The sequence below is a fragment of the Apodemus sylvaticus genome, chromosome 15, assembly GCF_947179515.1.
Source record: "Apodemus sylvaticus chromosome 15, mApoSyl1.1, whole genome shotgun sequence".
In the NCBI taxonomy this organism is placed as follows: Eukaryota; Metazoa; Chordata; class Mammalia; order Rodentia; family Muridae; genus Apodemus; species Apodemus sylvaticus.
This window is the reverse complement of record NC_067486.1, coordinates 85,648,810-85,662,441: the sequence shown is the minus strand read 5'-3', so window position 1 is coordinate 85,662,441 and position 13,632 is coordinate 85,648,810. Positions and strand designations below refer to the sequence as shown.

At 39.1% G+C, this 13,632-nt stretch overlaps 1 protein-coding gene across 4 annotated transcripts in view; it reads left to right on the top strand.

Annotated features, from left to right (window-relative positions):
* Prkdc (protein kinase, DNA-activated, catalytic subunit) overlaps positions 1–13,632 on the top strand; it is a 210,698-nt gene that overhangs the window by 144,221 nt on the left and 52,845 nt on the right. For all 4 annotated transcript variants that reach the window (XM_052158779.1, XM_052158780.1, XM_052158781.1 and 1 more), the window contains exons 63-66: positions 3,078–3,283; positions 7,775–7,913; positions 8,966–9,154; positions 10,886–11,110. In XM_052158779.1, coding sequence (XP_052014739.1) covers positions 3,078–3,283; positions 7,775–7,913; positions 8,966–9,154; positions 10,886–11,110 — 759 coding nt within the window. The remainder of the gene's footprint in view (positions 1–3,077; positions 3,284–7,774; positions 7,914–8,965; positions 9,155–10,885; positions 11,111–13,632) is intronic.

Below are 13,632 nucleotides of genomic sequence, written 5' to 3'. Positions count from 1 at the left end.
ATATGACACTAATTAACTCTCTTTAGAGTTTTGATTAAACTATGCGTATGTATATATAAATACATGAATGTTTGCCTGCATGTGTACCTCTCCCAAATGTGCGCCTTACTATGTTTCCTACTGAACCTGGAGTGCACTGACTTAGCAAGATTGGTTGGCAAGCAAGCTCCCCGATCCTCTCTGCCTCCCGGTGCTGAAACTCTAGAGTCTGTAGTTTACACAGGGCCTAGTCATCTGAACGAACACAAGTCTTCCGGTTTTCATGGCTCAGAATTTAACAACATCATTTCCTGCAGCCCCAACCCTCTGTTTTCTTTAGTTGTTTTTCCTTCTGTATTATTTTAGAAAGCTCTTTCCTGCCTTGAGGTGGTAATTGAGAATATGTCTAGCTTTGTTCTAAGTGGCCACAGCCACGAGGAGACAAAAATCCATGCCACCCCAAATGTTCATTCTTCACAAGTGTCACTGACAAACAGAAAACAAAGAATAAATTGGCATCATGCTGTTCTTGAGTGATATGGAAGTATTAAAATTATATAGGGCAGTAGCCAGGCAGGTTATGTAAGTAGCCTCTTGATTAGGTCAGGTATAGCAGTCATTACAGATAAAGAAGTTTTCTCTAAGGAGACTCAGTTGCAGCAGAGAACTCAGCTTAAGTATGCTTTCAGTCATTGCTTAACTACACCTGGCAGACTGTCATCGTTTACTGAATGTCTCCTGAGATAGCGTGACCACTCAGTGAGTAAAGTCACTAACTCCAAACCTGACCATGTGACTTTGATCCCCGGGATCCACGGGATGGAGGAGAGCATTGACGCCCACAAGTTGTCGTCTAATCTCTACATGAACTTACATGTTATACATTTGCCCATTTATATATATATATATATATATATATATATATAGATAGATAGATAGATAGATAGATAGATAGATACATACATACATACATACATACATACATACACAATAAATATAAATGAATATAAATTTTTAAATCTTTAAAGTGATTTTAGGAGATAAAGGGTTGGCTCCGTAGTTACCACTGCTCCCTGCTCTTCCAGAGGACCTGGTTTAGTTCCCTGCATGTACATTAGGTGATTCACAACTGCCTGTAACCACAGCTCTAAGAGATGTGACTTACACTCACACAGATACATACTGTAAAATAAGAATCAATCTTACTTCTTTCCATTTTTATTGTTTTTGATAAAATACAATAATAATTTTAAATAAAACTGAATTATGTCATTTCCCCTTTCCCTTTCTGCTCCACAGCCTGTCCCATACCTCCCCCCACAGATCCAATTGGAAATTAAAAGCCTCTTTTGCTTTGATTATTATTGCCAAATTACATATATAGTTTATGCATTCGTATGCATAAATGTATCAGTACAATCTGCTAAGTCTGTTTTTATTATTTGTGTTTATATGGTTTAAGGACTGACCACATTGCATCACATAAAGAAGATCATCTCTGGAAGGGGCTAACTCTCGTACCTTTCCCTCTCCCAGCAGTCTATAATTCTTTGACTAGCAGTGGGAGCTCATTAACTTTAACCCATTCCGCATTAGTGTGTGTGTTGATATTGATGTTATATAATCTTTATGCAGCCATTTCTAGAAGAGACTATTTCACAGCAGACTTCCCGGTATTTGGGCTATCTGATCTTTATGCCCCTTCTTCAGGAATGTTCCTGAACCATGTATGATTTGTGATACATATGTTTCAATTGGTACTGGATTTCCCCACCCTCATTGACCTCAGAATTATATCCAGTTGTGGTTACTGTGACAGTATCTATTTTCTGTATAGAAAAGTTTCTTTCATGAGGGGTGGGAGCTATACTTACCTGTGGCTATAAGAATAAGATTTAGAATATAGTAAGGAATTATGCTTGAATAGCAAAGTGCCAATAGTAGATCTTTTTTTTTCTAATAGCTATGACCTCACTAGCATGGGAAGTTTCCAATACCAGGCATGATTTTCCTCCTGCCAAGTGACCCCTAAGTTCTATTAAACAGTTGTTGGTTATCACCAACATATGACTGTTTTTTATGCCTTAAGTATAGAAATTTATTGACTGAAATATAATTTTACTTGAGTTTATTTTTGTACTATTAGCCCTTTCTAAGGATGACAAACATTTTTATTTGATGGCTTTGGAGAATTTATAGCCTTCAGTGTCGGTCTTCAGTCTTGGCAGCCACATGGACAGTGGCTGGTATATGTGTTACAACATCGAGGGGAACTTGAAAGCAAGTTCTTAGGGTGCTACGTATGTCCAGCATACGTGCAGAGATGCACATTTGAACACCAGCCTGTTTGGAGTACTATCACAGTGAACATTCTTCTGGATAATGAGTTGATGCTATTTTTTATTGTTTTGATGTTTATCGGTCATTGCAATAACTCATGAAATCGTCTTTTCACATATCATTAAGTAAGTTAGCCTCTTGATAGGAATGGTGTTTGCAAAGACTTATAGGCAAGTCAGTGTACCCACTTTTTGGTAAATAAATATAAAATCTGTTCTTTAGCTGCTTTTCTTAACAACTAAAGCTAAGTGTATAAATATTCCTTTAACTTGCAGTTGCTTAGATATATGAAGGAGAGTCTATGTGGTTGAAAACTCTTCATCCTTTTGTTGTTGTTTGTTTTTCAAGACGGTGTTTCTGGGTAGCCCTGGCTGTCCTGGAAATCACTCTCTTGACCAGGCTGGCCTTGAACTCAGAAATCTACCTGCCTCTGCCTCCCAAGTGCTGGGATTAGAGGCATGCACCACCACTGCCCAGCAAAACCTCTGCATCTTTAATTTTAATATTTTGTCAGTGTTTTTCTTGATGTAAATTAATGTTTGGATTAGAAATATAACAGTAAAGGGTTATGTTTTCCCTTTGCAGAAATTGAATGTTGCTAAGAATTTTGCTAATAGTATAGCATAGATACTTTTGTGATATCCCTGCCTGCTACTACTACAAGTCAAAGTTGTTTTTCTTGTGTTTAATAAAAAAAATAATCATCTGTGATGATGTCATCCAAATCCTATATGCTGAAGCTATATGTGGTTTTATAGGAAATAAGTTGCCAAAACCCAGACTTGCTGACACTTGACCCAGCCGCAGTTCGAGTGGGATGCCTGGCCAGTCTGCAGCAGCCTGGAGGCATCCGTCTTCTGGAAGAGGCCCTACTCCACCTGGTGCCCAAGGAACCACCCACCAAACGAGTCCGGGGCAAGACTTGCTTGCCTCCTGATGTTCTCCGGTGGATGGAACTTGCTAAGTAAGTCTGGGGTGGGCCATTCTTGGATGAATAGGAACTCAAGCAGCACAGTAAAATTTCACCTTTATTTTATGAAGAAATGAGCTGGTAAAGAGGCTGGAGAGATGACTCCGTGGTTAGAAGAATTTGCTTTCAGAGAAGATTCAAGTTTGTGTTCCTAGTACCCATGTTGGACAGATCACAGCCACCCATAACTCCAGCTCCAGGGTATCCGGTACTCTTCCTGCCAACAGGCAGACAGACACACAGGTGCACACACATATAAAAAAACTTTTTATGAGCTAATAAAAACATTTCAGGCTGAGATTACTTTAGTCCATGTGTCAAGAATGGCCATGATAAGAAATATTTTCCTTAAAGAAGAAACACTGAATAACCCTGTGATGCATAGTTTCTAATGGCTTCTGGTATTTTTATTACTTTGTCTTACAAATAATATTAGAAATACAAATTATGCTTTGTGGTATACTGTTGTACATGTCTGATTCTCTTTTCCTTTGTTTTAGCATCTGAAAGGCCAGCCTAATCCTGAGAAGGATGTTAAGTCAGAATTCACAGGGCCTGCAAGATGGCTCAGGGAGTAAAGGCGCCTGATACACAAACCTGATGACTGCAGTTCAATCTCCAGATCCCACTTTTGACAGAGAGAGCCAATTCCTGAGAGTTAGTTGTCCTCTGATCTCCACATGCTTACCACCACCACCTTCCCCACTACACACACACAATAAGTAAAATAAAAATTTTAAAACAGTTGGGCAGCTTTCAGGTCTTTAGGCTCTAAGTGAAAAGATCAGCTTGCTTACCTTTCCATTATTATCAGTCAGTGTTTAATGTACACTGTGAAGTCACAGTGTAACTGACCATTATTATCAGTCAGTGTTTAATGTACACTATGAAGTCACAGTGTAACTCACCATTATCAGTCAGTGTTTAATGTACACTGTGAAGTCACAGTGTAACTCACCATTATTATCAGTCAGTGTTTAATGTACACTGTGAAGTCACAGTGTAAATCACCATTATTATCAGTCAGTGTTTAATGTACACTGTGAAGTCACAGTGTAAATCACCATTATTATCAGTCAGTGTTTAATGTACACTGTGAAGTCACAGTGTAAATCACCATTATTATCAGTCAGTGTTTAATGTACACTGTGAAGTCACAGTGTAACTCACCATTATTATTAGTCAGTGTTTAATGTACACTGTGAAGTCACAGTGTAACTCACCATTATTATCAGTCAGTGTTTAATGTACACTGTGAAGTCACAGTGTAACTCACCATTATTATCAGTCAGTGTTTAATGTACACTGTGAAGTCACATAGTGTAAATCACCATTATTATTAGTCAGTGTTTAATGCACACTGTGAAGTCACAGTGTAACTCACCATTATTATCAGTCAGTGTTTAATGTACACTGTGAAGTCACAGTGTAAATCACCATTATTATCAGTCAGTGTTTAATGTACACTGTGAAGTCACATAGTGTAAATCACCATTATTATCAGTCAGTGTTTAATGCACACTGTGAAGTCACAGTGTAACTCACCATTATTATCAGTCAGTGTTTAATGTGCACTGTGAAGTCACAGTGTAAATCACCATTATTATCAGTCAGTGTTTAATGTGCACTGTGAAGTCACAGTGTAAATCACCATTATTATCAGTCAGTGTTTAATGTACACTGTGAAGTCACAGTGTAACTCACCATTATTATCAGTCAGTGTTTAATGTACACTGTGAAGTCACATAGTGTAAATCACCATTATTATCAGTCAGTGTTTAATGTACACTGTGAAGTCACATAGTGTAAATCACTATGCCAGATACAGAAGAAGTGAAACAGATTAGACGTTAGTCATAGACTAAAAACTAAGGGTCTCAATGTTGTGGCTTAGTGGTTGGGATGTGTAAGTCCATAGGTTCTGTAAAGGTCCAAATATCGCTGAAGGAAGATCTCAGACTCATTATGAAAAGATAAAGAGCATTTATTCTGCAGAAACAGCTAGCATTTGGGGGTCAACCATCCTCCAAAATGGCAACCTCAGACAAAGTTTCACAGGCCTTATAGGGAACTGGGGAAACTCAGGTGGTCAGTGGTCTGCATTCCTATACCATTAACACTCATCCATGTAATGAAGTAGAGTTACCCAGTGCACATTCCACCATGAGATATTTCCCCATTGTTGTGGTTAGCCCCGGGCTGTTCTTTGAGAGGGGGATTTTATGATCTTGCTCTGGATTTTATGTTCTGTCTCTGGAGCTGGTGTCCTATTGCCTACTTTCTGGGACTTAGGGTCTGTTCCTGGAGCTGGTGCCTTACGGCCTTATTTTGAAATCAGGCCTGATACTTGAATGGAGACAAATGGAGTTTATGTTATCCTTTCAGTTCAATCCCTGATACTGAAAAAAATCAGTCTTATAGAAAATGTATATACTTATAAACCTAATTAACCAGAACATTAAGGGCTAAGAAGAGAATGGCCAAGATAAGCCAGAGAAGACTTTCTCTTAGGAGCCTTTTTATGCCTCCCACAGCTTCAGATGTATGATCGTTACCTTGTGACACACACACACACACACACACACACACACAGAGAGAGAGAGAGAGAGAGAGAGAGAGAGAGAGAGAGAGAGAGAGAGAGAAATGGCAGTTATGAGGCATACATGTAAGCCTAGCATGTAGGAGGCTGAGGCAGGAAGATCTCTGTTAGTTCAAGGCCAGTTGAAGCTATACCCTGTTTTGAAGTATGAGTCACAAGGCAGAGAAAGAGGATTTATCTCCATTGAAGAACCTGGTATGCTGTGTTCCACCTCCATCCCCATTAACATGCAGGGAGGCAGGCGGGCAGAGAGGTAGGGAGGAGGAGATGGATTGATGTGTATGTTGATAGATATACAATATATAACTTTACAAACTTAAACTTGACACATTTGTTTCTAACTTTATTAAATCATTTAGTCTCTAGTCTTTTCTTGTATTATGGTCATCATTTTGATGATGTTCTTTGTTTATTTGTTTGTTTGTTTGTTTTTACACAGACAGGGTTTCTCTGTATAGCCCTGGCTGTCTTTGGACTCATTCTGTAGAGCAGGCTGGCCTCACACTCAGAAATCCACCTCTCTGCCTTCCAAGTGCTGGGTTTAAAGGCATGCACCACCACTGCCTGGCTGATCAAGGTAATAAACATCTAGGTACCTGAGTATCAGGGTAGTATGGGTATTTCTTTCTTTGCTTGTACATAATATCTCTTTCTGATTTCAAGTTCTGGCTATGAACTGCAGCAGTTTAGCACCCATGTACCGACTCCTGCCTCTGACTTTTGACCTCTAGTATCTGGACATGTATATTCAATTTGACCTAGTTTAGATTTAATAGGCTCATGATTCATACAGGTTCTCTACATCTTGCTGTTCATAGATCTTTCTCCCTTCTCTTGGTACTTGGTAAAAAACTCAAGACCTTATAAAGAAGCAAGACAAACACTTTTCTACTACATTAAATCCTGAGCAATTCCACCTCTTCCCTCCACACCCATCCCCACTCCTATGGAGACAAGGTCTTGATAAGTTGTTCAGATTGGCCTTGAGCTCACTCTATAACCCTAAGCTAGGGTTATAGGAAGCCCTCCTTCCTCAACCCCCTGAGAAATGAGATTACAGGCACTTACCAACTTTCCCAAGCAAAGCTTGTTTGACTAATAAAAGCGATTCAGTATCAAAATGTAAAACAGTAAACAGGCGAAGGAGGTAGGAAGAAGTTCTTGGATGTCTGGTCTGGTAACATTAGTCAGGACTAGGTGGTATATAGATTTGGATTTGAAAAGAAACTTGCAAGAAGAAGGAAACAAACTTTAATAACACTAACTTGAGAATTTCATAGTGATAGCATCTTGTTTGTAAGTTCACTGTGTAGCCCAGGTTTACCTAGAACACATTCTCCAGGCCTTGCCCTTCTGGTGTTGATTACAGACATGCACCCCTATGCTGAGCAAGCCAGATTTTTATTAATATAAAAAGATGAGTGAGGGCTCTAAAAGTATTAAAGCTATCAGGGAAATTTTATAAGTGTCTAAAGTATAGTCCCTAGAATATAAACTAATCCATTAACAGGGTGAGAGTTATTACTTGCTTCTGGCTTTTCCTTGGGGCTAGAGAGAAATTCCAGACAGACCACCTGCGTTGTATACATTATGAGCTTTTCATACTTATAGGTTTAGTTTTTAGACAGTCTCTTAGTGTAATGTAGACTGGTCTTAAATTAGTTACTCACCACTTAGCTTTCTAGATTTTGTTTTCAAATGCACATTAAAACAACTTGGGCTTTGGGGTTAGTTAAAGAAGTAAAACTTAAAGGAAATTTCAGAATCATTAAATTTTATATTCCCAACATAATACTGCTTGTATGCCATCTGTGTGAAATCTTCATTAAACATTAATGAATATTGTGTAAATACTTTATTTTGTGATCTGAACTTTTTTTTTTCAGACTCTATCGATCAATTGGGGAATATGATGTCCTCCGTGGCATTTTTAGCAGTGAGTTAGGAACAAAGCAGGACACTCAGAACGCACTATTAGCAGAAGCCAGAAGTGATTATTCTCAAGCTGCTAAATTGTATAATGAGGTAAATCAATCTCTGGCAAATCTGTTACTTAGCCACCTTGGCTCTGAACATGTAAAGGAAACTGTTACCTTTAGTGTTTTTATAATAACCACTTGTGACACAATTGTTATTGTATCTTGCTCTTGTTAAGACAACATTGCAAAAAGACAAAGCATTTCATAAGTTCCAAGTATTTCTAGAATTGCTATTATTTTTACAATTTCAGTTTTAGTTTGTTTTCTTTGTCTTAGAAAAAAATAAGATAAAGTAAAATAGACCTTGATTTTGACTATAAGTTGGCTTCGTATGTTTTATTTCACTACAAGTTGACAAAGATGGTAGGTGTCAAGCTTTAGGATCTGTAGCCGGTAAGACTATATTAAGTGAGTGATCTGAACTTTGAAACTTACAGTAGTCTATAAATCTCCTTAGCTTTACTTTTCCAAATAACTTGTTAAGTAATAAATAGAGCTTCTTAAGTAATAAATAATGCATAGCCTTAATGCAAATTTTGCATCATTTGATTGGCTTTCCTCGTAAGTTTCTCAGTGAGATGACTTTTTTCTCATTGTTTGGCTTGTTTTTTCTTTTGTTTTGTTTTGTTTTTAACTAATTACAGAGGTCTAACATTTTAATCTTGGCTGTCCTAGAACTCACAGAAATCTGCTTGCCTCTACCTCACGAGTTCTAGAATTAAAAGTGTGTGCCACCATGCCCAGCCTCATTTGTTATTGTCAGGGTCCTTTTGTTTTTGTTTTGTTTTGCAGAATTATTTATTTTATGTACATGAGTACACCATTGCTATCTCCAGACACACACCAGAAGAGAGTATCTGTTCCCATTACAGATGGTCATGAGCCACCATATGGTTGCTGCGAATTGAACTCAATATCTCTGGCAGAGTCAGTGCTCTTAACCACTGAGCCATCTCTCCAGACCCTTTGTTTGTTTGTTTGTTTCTTCCATTCACTATTATTTTGAATATTAATTCCATTTCTCTCATTTTGCCATAACATATATTTGCATCTATGTTATTTGCACTCCATAAAATAATCCTTTTTTTCCCCTTGCAGGCTTTAAATAAACTGGAGTGGGCAGATGGTGAGCCCACAGAAGCGGAGAGGGAATTTTGGGAGCTGGCATCCCTTGACTGTTACAACAACCTCTCTGAATGGAAAGGACTTGAGTACTGTTCTACAGTCAGTATAAGCAGTGAGAACTCTCTCGACCTAAGTAAAATATGGAGTGAACCATTTTACCAGGTGTGTAAATTTATTTTTTAGTAACTGAAGTGAATGTTTTAAATGGTCATGTGTTTCCCAACTAATAAAAGTAAACTTTCCCAGGATTGAGATAGTAGTTTGAAGCATGTCAATGGTCAAACTCCATGGTGTTAAGTTTCACATCACTGTTTAGCCATCTCAAAACAAGTGGGATGTGTTTTACAGCAGGTGTTTACCTCTATGATCACATGGAAGAACCTTTCCTGTTGCTGCTTGTGCCACTAAGAAGGTGCTTTGTGGCCACCAGAGGAGACTATTACAGCTCCTTCTGCACCCATGCTGCTTCTTTCCTGTGCTGTAATCCTCAATTTGTGTGCAGTATGCAGAGTCTTTCTACTTCAAGTAGATCCCATTCTTCTATAGAGCAGCCTATGTTTTTTGTAATTAATAAATAATCCACATTTTCTAGGAGTCATCTAGGAGAAGCTGAAGAAAACTAGCAGGTGATCTTCCTCAGCTGGTTCTACCATGAACTGTAAAGGCAGAATGAATATGCTGCTCTAGGAGAGGCGAAAGGGATTACATTTGAGGAAAGAGTCCCGCTATTCATATTCTTTTCCTGTTATTATTAAATATACAGAACAATCACTAGGTACTACCCTACCCTTTTGAGCAGATTTCTGCAGAACAACGAAGATGTTCTGTCTTAGAGTGATGCTATATAGACAGGTAGATGATTTCTTAATGATGTGTCTATAAGAATTCCTAAAATAATACTAGTAATTATTAAGCCCTTTATACTAGGACTGCTATTAAGTCTTCTCTGATACTAAAACTGCAATGAGAAGTCTGCCTAACACTAACCTTAGTCTTAGACATGAGTTAATTGCTTCTGAGATTGAAAACAGGCATTTACAACGTAGAACACATTCCAAGAGGTTGTAAACAATTAATCAAAGGGAACTAACAATTTATTGTAGGTGCAAAGGCAGAAGATAAAAAATTGACTAGGTTTATCTATATAAAACTTGAGTGACTCAGTCTCAAAAACGCATGGGCTTCCCCTTACCCTGGACGGAACAGGTCTTTTCTTAACAGGAAGGCAGGGTTAGTCGTAAAAGAGGACAAGCTTTCTTCTTACAGACTTGGGTTTAATTCATGTAGCAATAAAAGGGTAGGAGCTTTTTATTTCTCATTACAATAAAGACTGAAGCTCCTTTTCCATCCAAGTGGGTGAACCCTTTCTGCTCCATCTGAATGGGTGAACCCTTTCTGCTTCATCCGAATGGGTGAACCCTTTCTGCTCCATCTGAATGGGTGAACCCTTTCTGCTTCATCCGAATGGGTGAACCCTTTCTGCTTCATCCGAATGGGTGAACCCTTTCTGCTCCATCCGAATGGGTGAACCCTTTCTGCTCCATCCGAATGGGTGAACCCTTTCTGCGCTGCCACTTGTTCTTCTGCTTCACACACAGATGTAAGAGTGTGTGTGTGTGTAAGTATGTAATTTTGAGATAAGTATGTAGCTGGGCCTTACTGGTTTGCCTGGAGGTGTATGAATATGTATGTGTGAATATATATATGAATTTATATGAATTTATGCATATTTGCTTGTATGAAAGTTTTTACTTCTGCATGACTCTTCTCCTGTTTCAATAAAAGTTTATTGCTCCAAACCTCCCTCCAGCCTGATAAAGTATATGAGCTGTAACAATATTCCAAACCCAGATTGGCTTTCTAAGTCAGGAGTTGACTGCTGTGGTTCTGCAGGAGACGCATCTGCCATATGTGATCCGCAGCAAACTGAAGCTCCTGCTTCAAGGAGAAGGCAACCAGTCTCTGCTCACGTTTGTGGATGAAGCCATGCACAAGGAGCTGCAGCAGACGGTCCTGGAGCTGCAGTACAGTCAGGAGCTGAGTCTTCTCTACATCTTGCAGGATGATATTGACAGAGCCACATACTACATTAAAAATGGCATTCGGATTTTCATGCAAGTAAGGCAGATAGATCTATATGATATGTACTGTTTTTATAATAGTTTTAAGTGTCTTCCTTTAGATTACTTTAAATAATCTTTGTGTCCCCCCACACACATACATACACATTCCCTCCTCTCTTCCCCCCCTCTCTCATACACACACACACACACACACACACACACACTCACACCCTACCACCACCACCACCACCACTACCACCACCACCACCACCACCACCACCACCACCACTACCACCACCACCACCACCACCACCAAGCAGAACCTTCCATGTACTCTCACTTAGTACCTGTTCTTTCTTTGGATTCTTCTAATAGTGTTTCTTCATCCTTTGTCTCAATCTTTTTCCCTCCACTGTTGTAAATATCCTACTTTTTCTTATTTCTTTAGTTTACTTTTTCTCACACTGTGCAATGTAGAATTTTCTATGGAATAGTTGTATAGAAATTTGCTTGATTTATAAACAAATGCATAGTGTGATTCAAAGTCTCTGGGTAGTCCCAATGTAATATGACTTCTCAGTAGTATTAGAGACAACATAAAATATTCTTCAGGTGGTCACACCAGGGAGGTTAATACTTGTTTTAAAATGTGTTCCATTTACTCTGCAAGAACTAGTTAAAAATCATGTAAGGGGGGCTGGAGGGATGGCTCAGTGGTTAAGAGCACTGACTGCTCTACCAGAGGTCCTGAGTTCAATTCCCAGCAACCACGTGGTGGCTCAAAACCATCTGTAGGTGGCTCACAACCATCTGTAATCTGCTGCCATCTTCTGGTGTGTCTGAAGACAGCTACAATGTACTCACATAAATTAAGTAAATTTAAAAAAAAAAAAAAGGTCATGTAAGGTTTGACCCTGCAGAATATGACTGGGAAATCAGATCGCATGCCCTGTTCATTTTCTGCCCTTTCTTCTTTTTTCACAGTTGTGAGTTGGACTGTTTCTTTCTGAATCACTGTCTACCAACATTAGCTTTAGAAACATAGGCATTTATTGTTTTCTTTTTTTATCATTTTAAAGTAAATTAGTAAAGTGACTAGAGATACTTGGTTTTGGGGCTGGAGAGATGGCTTAGTGGAGAACGTACTTGTTAACATGGAGAAGATCAGATTCCAAGGAGCCATATAAAACTAGACAATGATGCAGTATCTGTAACTGCAGGGTGCTGGGGGCATCACTAAAAGCTCACTCATGTGCTGCTTAGAGGGAACTCAGATGAGGTATTTCCCCCATCAGATTGGTCTTGGACATATCTATGGGGCATTTTTTTAAAAGATTTATTTATTTTATGTAAGTAAGAGGATGTCAGATCTCATTACAGATGGTTGTGAGCCACCATGTGGTTGCTGGGATTTGAACTCAGAACCTTCAGAAGAGCAGTCAGCGCTCTTAACCGCTGAGCCATCTCTCCAGCCCGGGGCATTTTCTTAATTGGTGATTAAGCCAAATGTGGGAAGGCCTAGCCTACCAGCTGGCACCAGCCTGGGCATGTGGTCCCCAGCTGTCTAAGAAAGCAAGCTGAACCAGGGGGATTCAATCCCCAGCACTAGCAGCTCACAACTGTCCATAACTTCAGTCACAGGGGATGTGCACCTTCACACAGACATACATGCAAGCAAAACACAGATGCACATAAAAAATATAAAAGGAATCGTTAAAAGAAAAAAGAAAAAGAGAGAAAGCTGAATATACTGTGGGGAGCAACCACTAAGCAGTATTTATTCTTCTATGGTCTCTGCCTCAGTTCCTGCCTCTAAGTTCCTGCTTTGAATTCCTTGGCTTCCTTTGGTAGTAAAACTGTAACCTGTAAGCCAGGTAAATCCTTCTCTCCCCCAAGTTGTTTTTGGGTGTGGCATATTCATGTCATAATAAGGAGCAAACTGGGACAGTCCCCCTAACCTGGTACGTACAGCAGCCAACCAGAGAGCAGGGAAAGGACTGACACCAAAGGTTGTCCTCTGATACTTGTACCCTGGCATGCATCCATGTCACAGACGATCCCAGCCCAGGGAATTCAGATCCGAGAGGAACTTGTGGATCTCAGAAAAAGGCACAGGTTCAGCAAGATGACAGACAGAAACAACCACACACGCAGAGAGGCGGTTTGAATCTGAATGTGTTTAGGAGTTCTGAAGCAAGGATTTTTATACACGAAGAGTTGGTATTACCATTTCAAAGGATGTATCCAGTAAAGTAGGCACAATTATCATAGCCATTTGGTACAAGGAAATGCAAAATCAATCAGGTACAATGTTTCTCATGTAACAGATACAGAGGATCAATTTACTGATGCCATCAAATTTCCTAATTAGAATATAAAGTCACTTAAAGTTTACAGTAAACCTTCAAAGAGTTTGAAGTTTCTTATACCCCCTGGGTCTTAATAAGTTTTTGTGAGAAATCTTTATCTAACATTTAGCTTCTACCTTATAAAACAAAACTTCCTGACTTAATCAATGCTTTCAGTACCAGAGTGCTACAGTCACCCTCATCCACATATGCACAGCCATATAAACCT